The 19,235-nt window shown below is 37.0% G+C and overlaps 1 protein-coding gene across 1 annotated transcript; it reads left to right on the forward strand.

The window, feature by feature from the left end:
* Window positions 1–364: 364 nt before the first annotated feature.
* Window positions 365–1,357, forward strand: LOC145010314 (uncharacterized). Its single transcript, XM_078968871.1, has 2 exons — window positions 365–921; window positions 1,027–1,357. Exons 1-2 carry the CDS (start codon window positions 365–367, stop codon window positions 1,355–1,357), a joined length of 888 nt encoding a protein of 295 aa, XP_078824997.1.
* The last annotated feature ends 17,878 nt before the right edge of the window (window positions 1,358–19,235 follow it).

A 19,235-nucleotide genomic window follows, 5' to 3' on the forward strand; every position in this document is an offset into this window, starting at 1 on the left:
TGCAGTGACCTTGAGAAGTGGCAAAAAAGTCGGAGAAAGTAGTTCAAAGAAGAAGCCTAGGGAAGAAGAGGAAGAAATAGAGGTCATTCCCATTGAAGATCATATAGTCAAGAATGATACACAAACTGGAGTCCCAATGAAGACCACCCCTCTAGTGAAACCAATAGCCACTCAACTGCCATTTCCCTCCCAACTTGCAAATTCAAAGAAGAATATGGAGGAGAAAGAGATTTTGGACACCTTCCGAAAGGTGGAATTAAACATCCCTTTGCTTGATGCAATCAAATAAATTCCTAGATATTCAAAATTTTTGAAGGAGCTTTCCACCAACAAGAGGAAGTTGAAGGGAAATGAGAAAATCTCAATGAATGAAAATGCATCCGCGGTTTTACAAAGGAAACTTCCACCCAAATGCAAAGACCTGGGAATGTTTACGGTCCCTTGCAAGATTGGGGATGTCAATTTTAGTAGTGTCATGCTTGATCTTGGTGATTCTATCAATGTTATGCCCTATTCGGTGTATGAATCATTGAATGTCGTACCTCTAAGTGAAATCGGTGTTCTAATCTCACTTGCGGATAAATTGAGTGTCTTTCCTAGAGGTGTTTTGGTGCAAGTGAACCAATTGGTTTTCCCGGTGGATTTCTATGTGATTGATCTAGAAGAACAAGTGTCCTCCAAGTCGGATCTAATTTTACTCGAGAGACCATTTTTGAAGACGGATAGAAAAAAGATTGATGTGTATGCAGCAAGCTTGACGATGGAGTTTGATGGTGAAACAATAAGTTTTAACATTTATGATGCTATGAGATATCCTAGTGATGTTTCGTCCTTATGCTTTGTTGATGTTGTTGAACCATTGACCCAAGAATTGTTCAAGTTGTCTAATGGTGACATGTTGGAGATGATTTTGAGCAAAGGGTTTGATTGTGGTAAATTAGCCAAGAAGTTGAAGCTTTAGTCATTAGACCTAGAAGTGAAAAGGTTGGTTAACAATTTGGAGATCAAGAAAACCACTCAATTCAGTGTGAAGCAAATTGAATTACCTCAAACTCACACAAGATTGCCACCCTCCCTTGTTCAACCACCGGAATTGGAATTAGAGGTCCTTCCTCAACACTTGAAGTATGCGTACTTGGGAAACATCGAGACTCTTCCGGTCATCATTTCAACTCACTTAACCGAATGTGAAGAAGAGAAGCTCCTCAAGGTGTTGAAGGAACATAAAGAAGCAATGGGTTGGACGATAGCGGATATCAAAGGGTTGAGCCCCTCTACTTGTATGCATAAGATCTTGATGGAGGATGAATGCAAGCCGAGTCGAGATGCACAAAGAAGGTTGAATCTGCCAATATAAGAGTGTACTTAACATTTCTTATTCTTCCTTATTACAATATAAGAGTGTAGAATTCTAAGCCCCGATACTCGTTTTGGTCAACGGGCGAAAATTGAGATGTTTCAACAAGACACAAATGGACCACGTGTACTTGAAGGATTTTCCACGTGTACTCGAAGGATTGACCACAAATCAAACTCACAAAAAGCAACATCCGACCCTTTCTTCTCCTTTCTTCTCTTCTTTTTCTTCTAACCTCGATTAAAACTCCCCCACCTTCAACACTAAAACTCGATTTCCCGTCAAACCGCCCGTCAGAATTACGTGAAACCACTGCCGTTCTCTCCCATTTTTCGTGCTCTACAAACCCCACCGAAAAAATGGTTCGATTTGTTTCCAGATTTCCGGGCGCAACCACCACCATCTCGCCACTTTCCGGCCAACTCATGCCACCTCTCATGATTCCGACACAACCATTGTGCTCCTTTTGGTCAAGGCTACAAACCCCATTAAAAATATCCCTCAAAACTCGCCGGAAATTTTTTCGAGAATCTCAAGCTGTTGTCGGATTTCTCGGGTTTTCATGGTAAAGTGCTTCTCACGGGGTATTGAGAAAAGCTTTAAGCTTGGGGTGGAGTGTTGCAAGATTTTCAAATCCAGGATTTTCACGCGCAAATTTTTAACTTTCAAATTTCGTGATCACCAACGGGTACATTCTTTCCTTGTCTTTGATTGAACAATATGCATGTTTTAGGACAACAATTTATATGGTATTGCATCAATTGAGTCCAGTAAATGCTTCTTGCATTGATTTTTGAATCATTTCAGAGGTCCATAGGGAGTCGATTGGTGATTTGAATTGAAATATCACTTGTTGGGATTGTTGGTCCGTGTAGTTTTTAATTTCTTTGCAGGTTGATCATGTCCACATCTAGAAAACGCTCGGCTACCGCCCGAGGCAAGGCCCCCGTTAGAGCTCAAAATGCGGAACCAAACATTTCAAGGTTTCGGGATGCAAAGGCAACTGAAAACTATAACAGAAGTTTGCCTACGAAAGTTGCCTCAACCAAGTTTGTGTGCAAACCCACGCTCATTTCATTAGGGGTTCTTGAGGGGGTCACCCAATTGTTTCGTAACATCGGGTGGGAAAACCTTCAAAATCTCATGGCACACACTTACAAGCTCCCTACTAGGGATTTCCTTGCTGACTGCGGGTTAGACAGCGAGAGAAAAAGAGCTGCATTCCAACTTTTGGGGGATCGGGCACATATTGATTTTGCAAGGATAAATGAAATCTTGAGCTTACCTTCCTCGAACACATTCGAGAGTTTCGACTCCCTGCATGCCGAGTTCAACTATGAGACCTTTTGGACGGAAATCACTGGTGGGATCTTTTCATGTGCCGGTCGCAATAAGTCAACCTCCATCGTTCACCCATGCCTCCGTATTGCCCATCGTATCTTAGTGTGCACTGTTTTTGCCCGCAAAGAAGCCGGTCAAGTCACGAAAATGGAGATTTTTTTTCCTTTGGTGGATGATACGACGTGAAAACCCACCAATCCTAGATTTTGCCTCGTTCTTTTTCTATAAATGCGCACTCATGAGAACCAAAACTACCGGTGATATTTGCATTGGAGGATTTTTCACCCTTGTAGCCCGCGGTCTTGACATTATACATGGTTTTGTCCTCAAGGGGTCGGGTATCGTATTCTTCCCGACTCTCAAGTCTCCAACTTCACCTCCCACGATCGCACTCAGTGGAGACTCGCGAGGACCATCACTCAATCAGTCAATGAGGATGCGCTCCAAGATCAAGATGATGACGGGATACATGTGGATGAAGAGTCCGACGAGGAGCCCACCCATGGTCCACAACAAGCCCAACCCCAAGCCCTTCCCGGATATTACCCGATTCCCCATAATTTTGCAGACCGGTTCGAGGCTCTTTGTGTCTCCAACCAAATCATGTCTCAACAGATACACCATATGTGGGGGTGGCACCAATCACAAAACCATTTTGAGAATGTCCCACTTCCTCCTCCATATCCATACCCTCCACCCACCCACCACTATAATTCGTTACCCATATTTCTATTGCCTTTGAGTGACAGTCTGAACAACTTTAGTAAACCAATGTTTGTTTTATCGGATTCCAATTGTGGTACTAACAATTATCAACTTTTAAACTTATATAAAAGAAAGTAAGATAGTAATAAATGATCTTTTAAATAAAGATTTTTTATACAAAATTCTTTAATTTACCCGAACTAGTTCCCAAAGTTTTAAATTTTTTTTAGCCTCATGATAATTTAGGAACTCATTATGGATTAAACATGTTCAAATAGAATTATGTTGATAGTACTAGATGACTATGAAGCTCCATTTTATTTAGCCAATCAGATTAATATGAAAATATAAACATGTAAATTTTGAAGTAATTCCATTTAACTATTATATGTAACCGAAAAAATTACAAAAATAATAAATGAACATTTTTTCTGAAAAGTAAGAAAATAAACCTAAAAATAGCAACGTAGTTTGGTTGAAATGTAGAAACATGTTATTTGAATATTTTTTGCAAAGTAGGTTGCTATTTTTACACATATCCATGGTTGGATTATATTGAAAATAAATTAACCAAGTGTCTACTAAACTCATTGATTTCATCAATCTCATTTTCGATGAACATGGTTTTCTTTGATGGTTTTTGATAAGCTAAAAACAATTTAAAAAAAAAAAACGATTACAACGACAAACGAAAGCTTTTTGTAATAACTACTTTACTTTTAGATCATTATAACAAAACCACCAAGAGGATCCAAATACATAAAGTAAAAACATAATAACAACCATATGAGGTTAAGGAGATAACATTTGAATCCTTTGATCCCACTTGGAATTAGGGAGTTGATGAAGATAGCAAAAGAACAAGAAGTTTGATCTTATTTATAATGTATCTACCATCAAGATTAAGGCACTTGGAATACTAGTTACTATCTTGTATTTGAAGTACTTTTTAATCCTTGATTTCTTAACGCAATTAAGAATTATTGATAAGCACTTTTGCATTACTTGAACGTGCAACATGCTTCAAAAGGGAGCAAGGGAGGGAAAGAATGAAAGCCACAGTTTTGGGAGTTTTTTTTAAGAGAAAGAGTAGTGATTTTGCAAGGATCACTCTCTTTTATATAATCTCATGCAAATTCAAAGTCTACACATTATTAACTTATAAAGTATTGGCGTTATTTAAAGTAAGAGACAAAATGATTTTCTAGTTTCTCCAACTAGTTAGAAGCAACCAATTAATTAAACCGAAAGGTAACCAATGTGTCCAGAACATTATACACAAGTTATTAAAGTATACCATATTATATAATAACTAGTTTTCCTTTCTTTCATTATTATTTTCATAAAATAATAATTCTTCTCTAATTAAGTACAAGAGTTGATAATATTTATTAATAATCATATTAATAATAAACATTCAAAATGTGTCAACTTGTTAAAGGTGTGATCCTATAAGATCATATGTTATTAGCAATATCATTTAATAATGATTCTTGAGCATATAGATCCAAAAATCTCTCACTTGCACAAGATTTATTACATATCGACATAGATAGTAGATGGCGTCTAGCAACGAGCTACTTCCCCTAAGAACAAATGAAGGGTGTCATTTAACCAACAACCAATTCCAGGAGCTTAAAGCTATAATTGTTACTAAAGGCGTGGTATGAATTATTCATTTATCTTATACATCATGCTGAAGATGAGATATAAATTGCGATCAATCCCATGTGGTGTTCAACTATTAGTAAGGCCTTAGTGTTGGGTTTTTATTCAAAAATTGTTTCAAAAATATACACATAGCAACGAAAGACTTAAGATTTGAACAAAATAAAACTAGTTTTATTCCCACCAAAAGATCATTTTGCAAGACTTAGAAAGATTAAACATAACCAAAGAGGAAGAAAGTAAAACAACCTTCGAAGACTTTGGTTCCTTTTGGTAATTAGGAAGTTGATAAAGATACCTTTAAGCTCCAATGAAGAAGCTCTCTAAAAGTAGCCACCAATATTTATCCAACTTGATAAGATACTAGTCTTCATCTTCTAATAAAAAACTTTCTTAAGCCTTTAAAAACAAAACAAGGATTTTGATCTAAAGGAGAGTTTCAAGTAAAGTATCAAAATTCTTCTTAATTTGATCTTAACACTATAAGAGACAAAACAAGAGAGAATATGGCGAAGGTAAGGCTCAATTTTCTTGGTTTTGGCTTAGTCAAGGAAGGAAGAGAGATACCTAGTTTATATGCTCTTAACTTTATCCCTTTATCCCATGGGTGTTAACCTTTAGGACCCATGCTTTGTCAAATTAACGAGCCTTGATTTCTAAGAGCGTGGTGTGTTGAATAAGTTAATTAAAAGCAAGTCCTATTTCTTCTTTAATGTATTTCTTGGATCTGGTATTAGCTAAATTCCCTAATTTGTTGTATTTTCAGTGGGGGCTCGACGAGTTGGAAGCTCTAATTTGTCGTGTCGAAGGGGTTTTTGGCCGCGGGCTTTTTTAGGCCAACTCGGCGATTCGGGGTGTCCTAACTCGGCGAGTTGACATATTTGAATAAAATCCTAATTTTAGGATTTTGCACCCTATTTAGAGACCTTAAATTGCTTGGTTGGCCTCCTTACCAGCCTCTTCTATCTAGAAACCCTAATTTCGTACATTATCCTCCAAGATTGAGTGTGTGAGCTTGTGGTGAGCTTGGAGAGTTGGTTTTTAGTATTCTTGGGAAGGAGTTTGAAGTTGAAGGTGCCTAGTTTGGAAGGAAGGATTTGGATCCAAAGACTCTCCATTTGTTGCAGTTCGTTTGAGGTATAAAGTCGATACCTTGTGTTGTTATCTTCTAGATCTCTTTGTTGGATGTTTTAGCTTGATTTTTGGGTTTATGGTTGGGTTATCCAAAAGGTTGAGGGTTCTAGGGTTTATTATGTTAGAGCTGACCCTTTCATGACCTCTCTTGGCTTAATGATGCAAGCTTTGCTATGTCCTAAGTCCCAAATATATGTAGTAAGTCCTTTATTAAGCCATTTTGGGTCCTAGGGTTGCTTTCTAGCATGCATGGACGTAAAGTTGGAAAGATTACGTGATATTCCATCCTTGGGATGCCAGATTATTTTTGGGACTATGTTTTGAGAGTGTAAGGGCTTAACTGGTTAAGCCTCACTCTATTGAGTGTAGGATTTAGGTTTTGGTTCATTGTGGTGGTTTTTAAGGGTAAAGTTGGAAACTTTACCATTTTAGACATCAATTTGGAGGAGATCTGAGATTTAAATTTACTAGATTTGATGGAAACAACTAAATGCATTAAGTTGTTGGATTTCTGGCCAACTCAACAAGCTCATTAGTGAATTGACGAGTTGATAAAATTTTTCCCGATTCGTGTAGTTAAGGGGTGAACTCGACGAGTTGAAGTAAAACTCGACGAGTTGGGTCAACTCGGACCGTTGAATTTGACCTTTGACTTTAGTCCTTGACCAAGTTTAACTTCCAAGGGGTTTTAGGGAATTTAGAGTTGAATTTAAGGAATTGTTTCTATTTAGAGGTTGAGTAGAGCTGATATTCGGAGCCGGGACCTAGTCAGTTATCGTCCGTTATTGAGGTGAGTCTTCTCACCACACTCATGGGTCGAAGGCACCAAGGTCGGCCCATTATTGATTATGAAATGTTTTGTATGGGAATATGTAATTGTTTGATAGTGGAATTATATGCAGACTTATGTGCAGACCATGGGAGGAGCCCATGGCATTTGGCACGACCATGGGAGGAGCCTATGACAAGGGGATACAAGACCATAGGGGTAGCCTATGGCATTCTATTGAAGACCATGGAGGGAGTCCATGGAAAACTTGTATGTATATATGTGTGTGCATAGTATTATATGATTATATGATTTGTGTGTTTGGAAAACTCACTAAACTTGTGCTTACAATTTTATTAAATGTTTCAGGTACTCCTATTAATAAGGGAAAGGACCTAGCTTGATGGCGTGGCGTGCATTCTCCAGTGTTTTCACATTTAGTTTTTTGTACTCTGAATATTAAAATAATATGGCTATGTAATGGAATTTTTGTACTCCTTATGGATGATGTTTATCAAACTAAAAGTTTAAAAATTTTCTGAAAATTGGGCTATTGCATTTAAGGTCTCCTTGAATAATTATAGAAATAAAAAGCTAGTTCTATAAAAACTCTTCTAATTTTTATAACTTATAAAACATATAAATCCATATAAGACAAAAAAAACCCTTTTGCTCCAAAAAGATGTACATGACATAATAAATCATAAATTATGATATATTTTGATACTTAACATTGTAAATTAATATTTCCATGAAATAAATAATTTACAATTAATTACAAGATATATATTTATTTATCAAGAATCAAATTCTTATAAATAACGTATTTGCATCAAGTTTTTGTTAGTGTGACCCTTTAGGATCATAAATTATCAAGCAATATCATTCTATAATGACTTATGGGCATATAAATCTTTCAAGCTCCCACTTACACAAGACTCATCCTAGATTGATGTAGATAGTGGTGAATGTCTAGCAACATTTCACTACCCCTAGTAATATATGACATGGTGTCATTCTATCAACATCCAATTCCCAAAAGCTCAAAGCATCAATTGATGTATAAAGTAAGTTTACCAGTTATCCCTTTGTTAGAGACATCTTGTTGAACATGAGCCTCAGATCGCAGTAAATCTCATTTGTAATTCAACTTTGGGTAACGCGAGTTAGATGTCTAGCTCTCAACACATAAGAGGAACAAATCCCATCTTGACTACATAAGCCTCTTACATAGTTCACACCATACCTGAAAACGACTTTTATAACTGTCCGGTTAAGGATCAGCATTTAGCACTATGTATCTCAGGTGTTAAAGATACAAAGATAGTACCTTTTAATAAAGTATCACTCATAACTACAATCTATGAATTGATCTTAATGTGATTCAGTTCAGTATTAGTTGTATGACATGTACCTATGAACATGGTTACAACCATTTTCATCTAGTGAGACTCTACCAATCAAATTCATATTAGTCTTACTTCATAATTGCTTCTACAATTATAAACGACTATGAACTTTTAGAATAATAAGATTATTCATGGATTAAACATGTTAACATAGAACAAAACAAGTATTAATGTGATGATCATATCCCAATGTATCAAAATATTATGTAATAGTTGTTGTTATAATGTTCAAATATCCAAATACTAAATCCAAATCAAAATCCCATTTCTAGAGTAATAAAACCCAATAGTTGAAGTAGGACCACTCATACTTAGAATAAAGAAAGACTTTATTAATGGGTTTGACTAAATCTAGTTTGTGTGAATTCTGTGAATACTATCACCTCCATATTTTGACTTTACTCTAGGTATAATTAAATATCTTAGAGAATATGATTGCTGTTCTTTCATGACATAGAGTCTCTTATCTTGATTAAGTACACTCTCAAAGTCACAAAGATTTCTATGTGATCCTTGAATGGCATAAATCAACACAGTTTTGCAATGAACTCATTTATCCAATCATATTTGAATTCAACTTCTAAAGTAGTGTATTCTTATTTTGTAGTAGATTGTGTCATTATGTTTTCCTTGGATCTCATTCCAACTAAATTTACTCTTCATTCCACAATGAAGTCATAATCCAATTAGAATTCATCATTATATGTATTTGTTTAGAAAGCATAATCATATGTAGCTCTTTAAATGAATATTTTATTTTGAACTATTGATGCATGAAAATAGCTACACATTATTTTATATTATAACCTAACTAACTTAACTAATTAAATTGCACCTAGACAGTGTACCTAGTCAAATTATAGAATAGTCGGGTAAGTCGGTGTTGATCTTAGGGAATGGTTTTGACTAATTAACATATCTACTATTAAATTAACCTAATTATCTAGCAAAGATGGGGGTTTTATCTAATTTTGAAAGTTTAGATGAACTTAATCTTTTAGCACTAATTCAATCAATTAAGCAAACACTTATGTTAGCTCGAATCCGCTGTCCCTCGATGGCTTATAAATTAGCTATGACAATTACTGTTGGTTACCAATTAATAAAGTATTAGCAATTCAATTCCAAATTTACTAATATTCAATCAATTCATGTAGATCAATGTATGTTTACACATTAGTTAACACATAATCAATTATTTAATGGATTGGAGCTATGTAAGATCGATTTGCAAAACACACTTATAGTCATAATATGAGTTCTCTAGCACAACCTAATTCAATGGTTCAATTGCTTAACTAAGATTGGTTTATTCCTAGCTCTAATAATCTAATGTTCACTAAATTACCAGGTATTCTAATTCATGCAGATTAATGATCACTAACTACACAAAATAGAAAATCAAAGCAAATAAATATAAAATCAAACATTCTAGGTTAAATTAATCTAACACAAGTCTTAACCAACTAGTATATCAAAGCTAAATTATTACACCATGAGTTCCAACTTCATCTAGCTAACATTAGCAGCTAGATTTAGCTGGATATACTAGCCAATAAACTCAAATAACTCATATTCAAAAGCATGATTAAAGTACCAAACTAAGTTGAGCTAATATGAACTTCTCTTCTCCTTTGGTTGTTGAAAGCAATTACCAGACCTCTTTTCCTTATGAAATTCGTCTCTAGGAACACTCCAAGGAAGCCAAAAAATCTCCAAGTCGTAATGAGCAAGGATATAAATAGTTTTTGATTTTTCCAAGCTCACGTCGTGAGAAATAATGTCTCACGTCGTGAGTACATACTTATCCGTGTTTGACAAGGATTCTTCCCGCCGATGCCTATCTTCTGGAATACTCCAACTCACGTCGTGAACCTTCAATTCTCACGTCGTGAGTATGCGGTTTTGCTGAATTTTTATTCTTCTTTTCTTCAAGCCTCCAAAGTTCCTTGTTTTTATCAATTTTAGTCCTCTTCTCCAAAAATGCTTCTATTTGGCTACAAAATATAATTTAAGCTTATAAGTACCATTATTCAATGCAAATAACCAAAATATCAATAAAAATGTAAAAAATATTGCCTAAAAAGATGTATAAATATGGAAATATCAAAATACCCCACACTTATGCTTTCCTTGCCCTCAAGTAAATCTAATTATTTTTGAACTTAAAACTTCATCACATAGAGCAATCCAACTCAATCTTAACCATTATGCCAAGACCTCAACGCATGCATTTGTGTCTAAAATTTTCCTAAAGAACCCCCCTAATTCTAAATACTCACAATCCACATAAACACGCGCCCACTTCTTTTGAACAATGCTCATTTTATGAATCCCTCCGAATCCATCCTCAGAAAACTTTCTAACCTCAAGGTATTTTTGTAAAGCTACCCAAGCATACATAATCTAGAAATTACAACTTTTAGATACCACAATATGGAGCTCTTGAATTCTTCACTTCTTTAATATTTGATCTTCAATTTCTTTGAATTCACCACCTTTTTGTGTGATTATTGGTATCTTCAACTTTCATGTCTTCAGAATTTTTGATCTTTGTTCCTTAAACTTTATACTTCTACAGATCCAAAAATTCTTCAACTTTTTCACTTTTTGGTAATTTCTCTCTCTTTTTTTTACATGTATCTCACTTTTTTTCACTCAAAAACCTACGTGCTTAAGCAGGGGCGCTTAACTTCAACCCTTATTGGTTAAGGCATAAGTCTATGTGCAATGAATACATAAGCTCTCTTGAATACATATCAAGTACATGTTGCTAAACATCTTGCATCCCTCAAACTAAGCGAGGTTGTGTTTTTGTCCCATGATTTCACTAGAATAAAGGGGGCCACAAATGCACTATAACGTATATTGGCTCAACTAAACATTTGAGCTCTTATCAGATCATCCCATACAACACTAGAAACCTAAGTTCAAATGATTATTATTACTAGATTAAATTATTAGATAATTCTTTCAAACCTAAGAATTTCTAAACTTGAAATTTTCTAGTAATTTACTTTTTCTTTACTTTTTCGACCCCCTACCCCACACTTATGACATACAATGCCCTCATTGTATGCATAAAATAAACTAAAAGAATAAAAGGGAGAAAATGTAACATCCATAAAATCCACACCAAATTTAAACTTTTTCAATCTTAAATAAAAAACCCAATGAGGAGCGATACAGTCACGCCTTCGCCTTTCCACGATCTCCTAAAGTGCCTAAAACAGTAAACTGAAAACTGTAAGCCCGAGGGCTTAGTGAGCTACCCCCAAAATACCAACACCACACTGACAATATCATAACAGTAATAATCAATCAATCAACATGCATACTGGGCCATCGGTCTGACTGGACTGCCCTACCGGACCTACAGTCTGTCTGGATCTATCCCGACCCTTCGGCATGACTAGTCCGCCACGTGGGCCTACAGTCTCCACGGACCGCTCATAGGGTATGTTGGCCTTCAGCACAAAGCATGACCGCCTCAACCCAACCAACAAGCAAATAACCATGTGTGCATAGCTATCATATACTAGCATATACAAACATCAAACATATCTATCTCACTGATCACAATCATAGAATTCTCCTGTAACTAGAGTACCGACCTAGCAGGTCACTAACACACTAATCCGCATGGATCATAAAAGCATAACATACTGTCTACCTCGATTCCGAACTAACAAATCATAACCACATGCAACATACCATAACAATAACAACTAAAGGGTCAACCTTGGTGCCGTAGACCTGAAGAGAAATGTTATCGAGATTTAGAAAGCAATCATGATTGAATGAATGAAAAGTATGAACACCGAGAGTAAATATTAATCAGATCTTATATTGATAAAGAACTGATTACAAAATAAGCAGAATGAATACTCATGACAAGCATATTCTACTTCTAACCTCAGTCCCTATTTATAGGCAACCTGAGTGAACAAAAAATATACTAAGTCTGGAGCAATACACTTCGCACAAAATGTGACTTAGTAAAATAACTAACATGCGAAACTAAAGAAACAAACACTTCGTACAATCTCCCCCTTTGTAAACAGTCGAAACTATTCAGTTTGTGAGATGTTGAATAGCTGAGTGCATTGTTCTTCAAATTTCAGAATACCAAGTAATTATCTTCTTAAGCTCCTTCTTGTCTCCTTCATTGTTCTTCTTGCAGTTATTCATACGAACAATAAAATTCGTATATTGCGAAGAAGTATATCTTTCAATCTCTGAGACTTTGAACAAAAACTTCTTGGGCTTTCCTTTCGTATCTTTCCCTGCGAAAACCATTCCAAAAGGTTTCAGGCATATTTCTCCATCAACATACTTCCTTAACTCTGTTTGAGGTAAGGTTGATTCCCAAGCAACTGTAACTTTTCTTCCAAGCCCCACTGCAAGTTCTTCATCAGTCATTGCCAAGCAATCATAGTAGTTATCTATGAATATTCTGATATGTGCGAAACCAAATCTGAACACATCAGTATCATGTCCTTTCAGCTTGTTATCTTGCATGTCTTTGAGAATGGATGCCACTTGAATGAGATCATTGAGATTCATTAAGGGAAAATCAGCAATAGTAAAGTCGAATGCCTTGTTGTTTGCTCGGACCACAAAATATCTAAAGTTTTGAAGCATGTCTTCGAACATCACATCCTTCTTAATTGTTAACACTGTCTTGATCTTCATTAAAGACCACACCTCCTCTTGATCCTTCGCAAGTACAGCATGAAATCTTATCTTCAAATAAGTATATTCATCAACATTATCAAACTTTTCACTTATCTTGTACTGCGCCGTAATAAACATCATTTCATTTATCGGAAAATCAAGTTGGCTTCTATCAAAGTTCGCAACATCATAACTCTTCCTTGGATTTTTCTCGAACTCATATAAGTGATTCCCCAACACTTTGGATTCAATTGTTTCATACGAATATAACTTCACAGGATCACCTTTGTTCATTGTTGGTGGATCACTTGCCCTTTGCCTTATGCTTTTTTTTTCCTCCTTTGATTTTTCATATGCAATCCCTTTCCCTTTACCAACATCGTTTGCTATAGGTTTCGCACTTGAGCTTCCTCCTTCTTTTGATTCAATTGAAATTCCTTTGGCAATTGGTCTTGTTGTCATTACAGTCGAGGAAATTGGACTTGTGAACACTGGCAGAGTGGTTTTAAGTTGAGTAGAAATCACCTTTCCCACTGTTTTCGCATCATCATCTTTACTTCCTTTTCTCTCTCCCCCTTGCACCCCTGTGAAAACAGGTGGGGCATTCTTTGGTAACAGAGAAGTAAAGTTTGTAATCGGGGCCAATGCTTTCTGAATAGCTTGCTCCAAGGTATTGACTTTGAGAGACAAGAATTCATGAGTCAAAATTGTCTGATGAGAAGTTTGCGAAACTAATGTTTTTAATTTAGTCACCAACTGAATTAATTTATCAAACTGCTCCTTGTTTTCCTTTTGGTAGGCTTCGAGAATTGGAGCAGGAGATTGAGAATCAATGAAAAGTTTATTAAGATCATTGGCAACCACATCAACTTTCTTTTGAACCTCCAAATATTGAGAATTAATAGCTTGAAGTTCTTTCGCAATTTCCGTCTTTAATTTTTCAACCTTAAAATTCACATCCTCTCTGACCTTCTTGACTTCCTGCACAAAAAGAACATGACGTTGTTTTGCAATATTTTTTAATTCAGAAACAACACCATTGAATGATTTTCCTTGAACTTGAATGCGAAGCTCATTGTTCTTGTCTGAATGATCTACTTTGTCAAGAATTCTCTTCTCAGCTTCTTTGAGCAAAAATTCCACCTCCAATCCCGACATTGTTGACTTTGAACCAGAATCAGCTTGTGATTGAATAATGGCATTTAATTTACGATTCAGGATTTTAAATTGCTTACCTGACATAAGCATATGATCAGGTATATCCTCCTCTTCTAAATCAAAATGTAGGGCCTCAAAAGTCCTTCCAAAACCTCCTCCTTCAGTTTCATCATCAGACATTGGTTGCGAAGATTGAGGATTTTTGGGTGATTATGATGGAAATAAGGTGGTAAATAGATATTGTAGAGGATGATCAAAAATTAATGAAGTAGTGATTGTAGGGGGTGGAAGAGAAGATGGCGGTAATGAAGTAGGTACCTCCTCAGAAACTAATTTGGTAGTGACTACTTCAAGTGGAATAGATGTGGTGGTAGAAATTTGCGAAGTAGGAGGAATGGAAACAAGTACCACAGTGGAGAAGGAAACAGGTGGAGTTTCCGGAATAACTTCTTCATCAGAGGATTTGTCGCAAATGATAACCTTGCGTTTCTTGGAAAGTGTTTCTTTCATATGCTTCGCAACCTCTTGAGCTCTTTTGCGCTTTGAGCCAGGAGAAACCGGAGCGGGAACATCACGAAACGCTGCCCCCTTACTACTGATCTCCGTCTTCTGAATAATAGGAGAAGAAGTTTTGCGAAGCTTCTTTAATACCCCAGGTTTTGAGGGTATAATCTCCTTTGTTTTTGTAGAAAGTTCTTCATTCTCGACCTCTTCAGCTTGCGAGACTTTAGAAGACTGAAGTTTTTCTTTCTTTTGTGTTTTCTTCTTCTTATTTGAGGATTCTCCGGTAACTTCCAGTAAGACTCCAGTTTGTACAGCTGGATCAAAAGTTTTCATATATCGAACCAAAACTTTGTGAGTTGAGTGCACTTTGCGAAGCATCGCATCTAGAATGCGAGCTACGTTGGTGAAGATATTTTCATCATCTTCAACCACTTTTGGAAATTGATACAATGAAAATTCTGCAACCTCTCCATCTTCTGGAACTAGAATACCCTCTTTTTCATACACCTTCTCAAGAATTAGACTCCAGTACCTGGCACACGAAATCCCCTTCTCAGCATTTGTGTTTTCAAGACTTTTGACAAACTCCTTCCACAGTTGAGTTCCATAATCAACATTCACATCATAGTACAGACCCATCACCATTGCATACACTTCCATCTGACCCCTGTCTAGACTGACAGTCCTCCCTGTTAAACACCTTAGAAAAATACCAAAGAGAAAGTTCCAGATGCAAGGTAACCCAAATTTCCTGAAATCACTGATCTTTTCAAGAGATGGCTGATGTCCCATCGCATTGAACATGAAAATAATTTGGGAATTGATGGGTTTAAAAATGGAGGGTTATTGGGAATGTTCAAGAAATCAATGAACATCTTCTTGTTCAGACGAACCCTCTTGTTTTTCATCATGTTGAAGGTGATAACATCAGTGGAATAGTTGTATGATGTTGTTGATGCCGCCATTGACAACCATGTCATCGGAACCGGAAAAGAACTGAACATTGCGGTTGCTAAAGGTAATCTTTTCAATGCAACAATCAACATCTATTATTCTTCTTGGTAAGATGAGACATTAGGATCAACAAGGTAGTTGGTGCTTTGAATCTTCATTAGAGACTGTGAAATAACTTCGTCGTTATTGGATTGAGTAGCAGCCATTGTTAGCGTTTGAAGACGATGAAGGTTCAGAGGATTTGTGAATGTATGAGTTTGATCGCGTAACTGTTTAAGATAATCTTGAACCCCTTTTTATATGTAACCCTGAATGATTTGAATTTGAAGCGGGATGCATTTAATGTAATCCGATGTGGCACCTTGAAAATCAGACCATTACTGCGAAAAGTTATCCATGTTTCAAAAAGCAGCTGTCACATCGCCTAGAAAACCGGACAGAATACCATACGTCTCGTATACACAGTCTGTCAATATTCCCGTTATAGAATTGTAACCGTTAGAACCCTTCGCATGGAGGCAAGGCTCTTTCACTTTTGGGATGTAAAGCGAAGTCATATGCCAGACTTGCGAAATCATTAGCCTGAGTTGGAATTACTCAGAACCTTAAGGATTTCGTGAGTGCAGTGTTCCAAAGAAATAAGATAAGAAACAAATAATTTTTTTTTGGAATTCTATGATGTCAAAAATTCAATTTGACACGAAGGCAATTAAACCCCAGGCAAAGGTTGCTTCATTAATCATCAAGAGAGATGATCAACAGCTTGTTTATGTTCCCGTGAATTACAATCGAATACTTTTTGATAAGTATCAAAGGCTTCTTTTGAAAGTGATTTTTGGGTTGGTTTAAAATTTCATTACATATCAACCTTAACATAAGGTGAGAAATTGTAACTGAAATTACTTGTATGACCAGTGTAGTCAGTGACAAGTCGGCTTTTGAAAATGTTTATCATGACTAAGATATGCGAATGAAACTCACACTGAAATCATATTAAAAAAAATGTTGTACTGAATCTTGTTGGGTAACAAACATCGTGGGTTGCGAATGTTTGATCAAGACCACGCATGCGAATTGAATATGATTTGGAGTTTCGAAATTTTGGTACCGAAACAAAAGTTTCGTTAATATCTGGAACAATGTTCCTCGTCAATTCCTTAAGTTGAAAGATGTTTGGGTTTCACCTTCATCACAGACTCATGATGTCAGATCATTAACACATAATTTTTGTATATCTAGGTCTCGATGGGTTTGATCAGAGACCTCTCGGACATACGTCTTTGTGTGTGATTTGTGTTAAGAATTTTGTGATGAAAAAGATTGGTTATAAGATCGAATGTACCTCTGTTATTTGTGGACCAAACAGAAAACTCTTAACTCATATGAGAAGAGTAAGGTAGCTCTTTTGACTAATGCAAATATAAGCCTTATTGGGAAGAAACTTTCATGTGATAATTTTGATAAGTTAATAACTAAGTTGAAGATCGATTAGATCTTTATAACAGGTAAAGTGATGAATACGAAAACTGTAAATAACACAAGTATGGATCAAAGTATGTCGAATGATTAGATTAACAATCCTCAGCAGAGCTCGAGTAAGAACTTCCACTGTAGAGGATTTAGGGTTACAAGAACGATAATAAACTTCTGAATAATGATCTTATCAATCTCTTCTATCGTTACTATCGTTAACCTAAGATGCATGCAAGCACCTATATTTATAATAAACCCTACTAAACTCACAGATGGACAGGCCCATACCGGAGATACAAAACTGGACTAACTAACAAGCCCAATAGACGCAACATATTACAAAACACGACCCAACAATCTCCCCCTTTGCATCAAATTGCAGCGAGACTACTTCTTCTTCTTGCTTGGGCCAGCAACGGGAACTTTCTTCGTGGTATCAAACAGACGAGAGATTAGCGCGAGAATGGTCTGTCTGAACCGAATGTACCACTGAATCATGTCATCGAAGTACTTGACATCATCCACTGAGTTTTGCTTGCATCTGTGGATGATCCCCAAAACATGCTCTAAGCAAGCAGTGGTGTACAGATGTTTGTCAGCCAAGGCGAAAAGACATTTCTGTCCTTCGTTCCTGGTGAACATGACCGAATTCCTTCTCGAGTCAATTTTTCCCATCTGCATTTGGTTCAGATCACTGGCAGAGCCAACAGGAGATATTGTTGGTTTCTTCTTGAATACGCTTGCTATCTCCTGATCCATCAGTGCAACTTCCATGATGTAGCACACCAGCATCCTCTTGAAATGGTCGATGATCGGACCGTATTCAGCTTCGTTGGTTAGAAGGATGTTGTGCAAGATTATCTAATCATGAGGATTGAGGTTCGGAAGATCTGCAAGGGAAATGGCATGTTCGGTTTTGGCAGATCCCCGAAGCACCTTGAACCGAATGTTGATGAAGTTCCCTTCAGTATACGGCTTCAAGAACCGAACGTTGACAATTTTCTGAGCGCTCCAATTCTGATACTGGGTTGAGCAGCCTTCAGATAAAAATCAATTAAGTCCCAATCAACCTGAGGATGAGGATGAGGGAACTCTGCAATGTTGGAGAAGGCGTGAAAGATGAACGCCTTTCGGGTCAGTGGCATGTCGAACTGAGAGTCGACAGTGTTGGAACAATTAAGTGAGATTACAGGTTCCAGCCACAAGATACTCGGAGTGTCGATGGCTTCTTTTATCATCCTCTTGAGAGTCCAGGCAGGAAAAAGAGTTTTCCTACTCTCAAGAAGGTCGTGGGCTTCCTTCTGTTTTCTTTCTGCTTCTTCAGCCTCTCTCGCCACACGAGCACTGATATCAGCCTCATCGTTTCGACTTTTTTGCTTTAATAAATCAGCGATAGTCTCTTTATCTTCATCTTCATCCTCCTCAGCAATCTTCTTGCCTTTGTCTTTCACACCAGAACCGGAGGCTTGGCCTACTGGAGGAGGTTCGGTTGTATGAGTTGCCTTTGAGGTAGGAGGTGGTTGAGACATGGACTCCTTTTCTCCTCCTTGTTTCGGAATGGACATGAAATCAAGTAGCCCTTCGATTTTGCTCAGCAGGGCAAGGGCGGGAGCGCGCTTCTCTGCAAGGTCACACCTCACAGTGTAGTTTAGGATGGGATCATGTGCTTCGAGGATGTTGGAGATGGCAGAGTGGACATCCGAAACACACGACTTTATCAGCTCCCTTTCGGACCGAAGAGAGTCAATCTCCTGTTGAGAGTTGGAGAGTTGAACACTCTTGACCTTGAGAGTGGTGGTCTTCCTGGCTAGAACATCCATGAGAGAGTTCTCGGCAGCCAAATCTTCTTGTAGCTTCGATATACGCTCGTCAATGGTTGCGCGAAATGCTGAGTTGTCGTCTGAAAGCGTTTGAAAAAATGAAGCGAAGGACTTCAACTCAGTGGAGACAGACGTTGTCAACTGTTGAACAATTGGTTCCAACATAGTCTTAGCAACATTTGCACTCTCCTGTAAAGATTTTAACAGGGCAGAGGCATCAGAAAATAGTTTATCGAATTTTTCGGTCGCAGCCTGACAGGCTTTTA

This window comes from Lactuca saligna, chromosome 8 (assembly GCF_052625555.1).
Source record: "Lactuca saligna cultivar CGN05327 chromosome 8, ASM5262555v1, whole genome shotgun sequence".
Classification (NCBI taxonomy): Eukaryota; Viridiplantae; Streptophyta; class Magnoliopsida; order Asterales; family Asteraceae; genus Lactuca; species Lactuca saligna.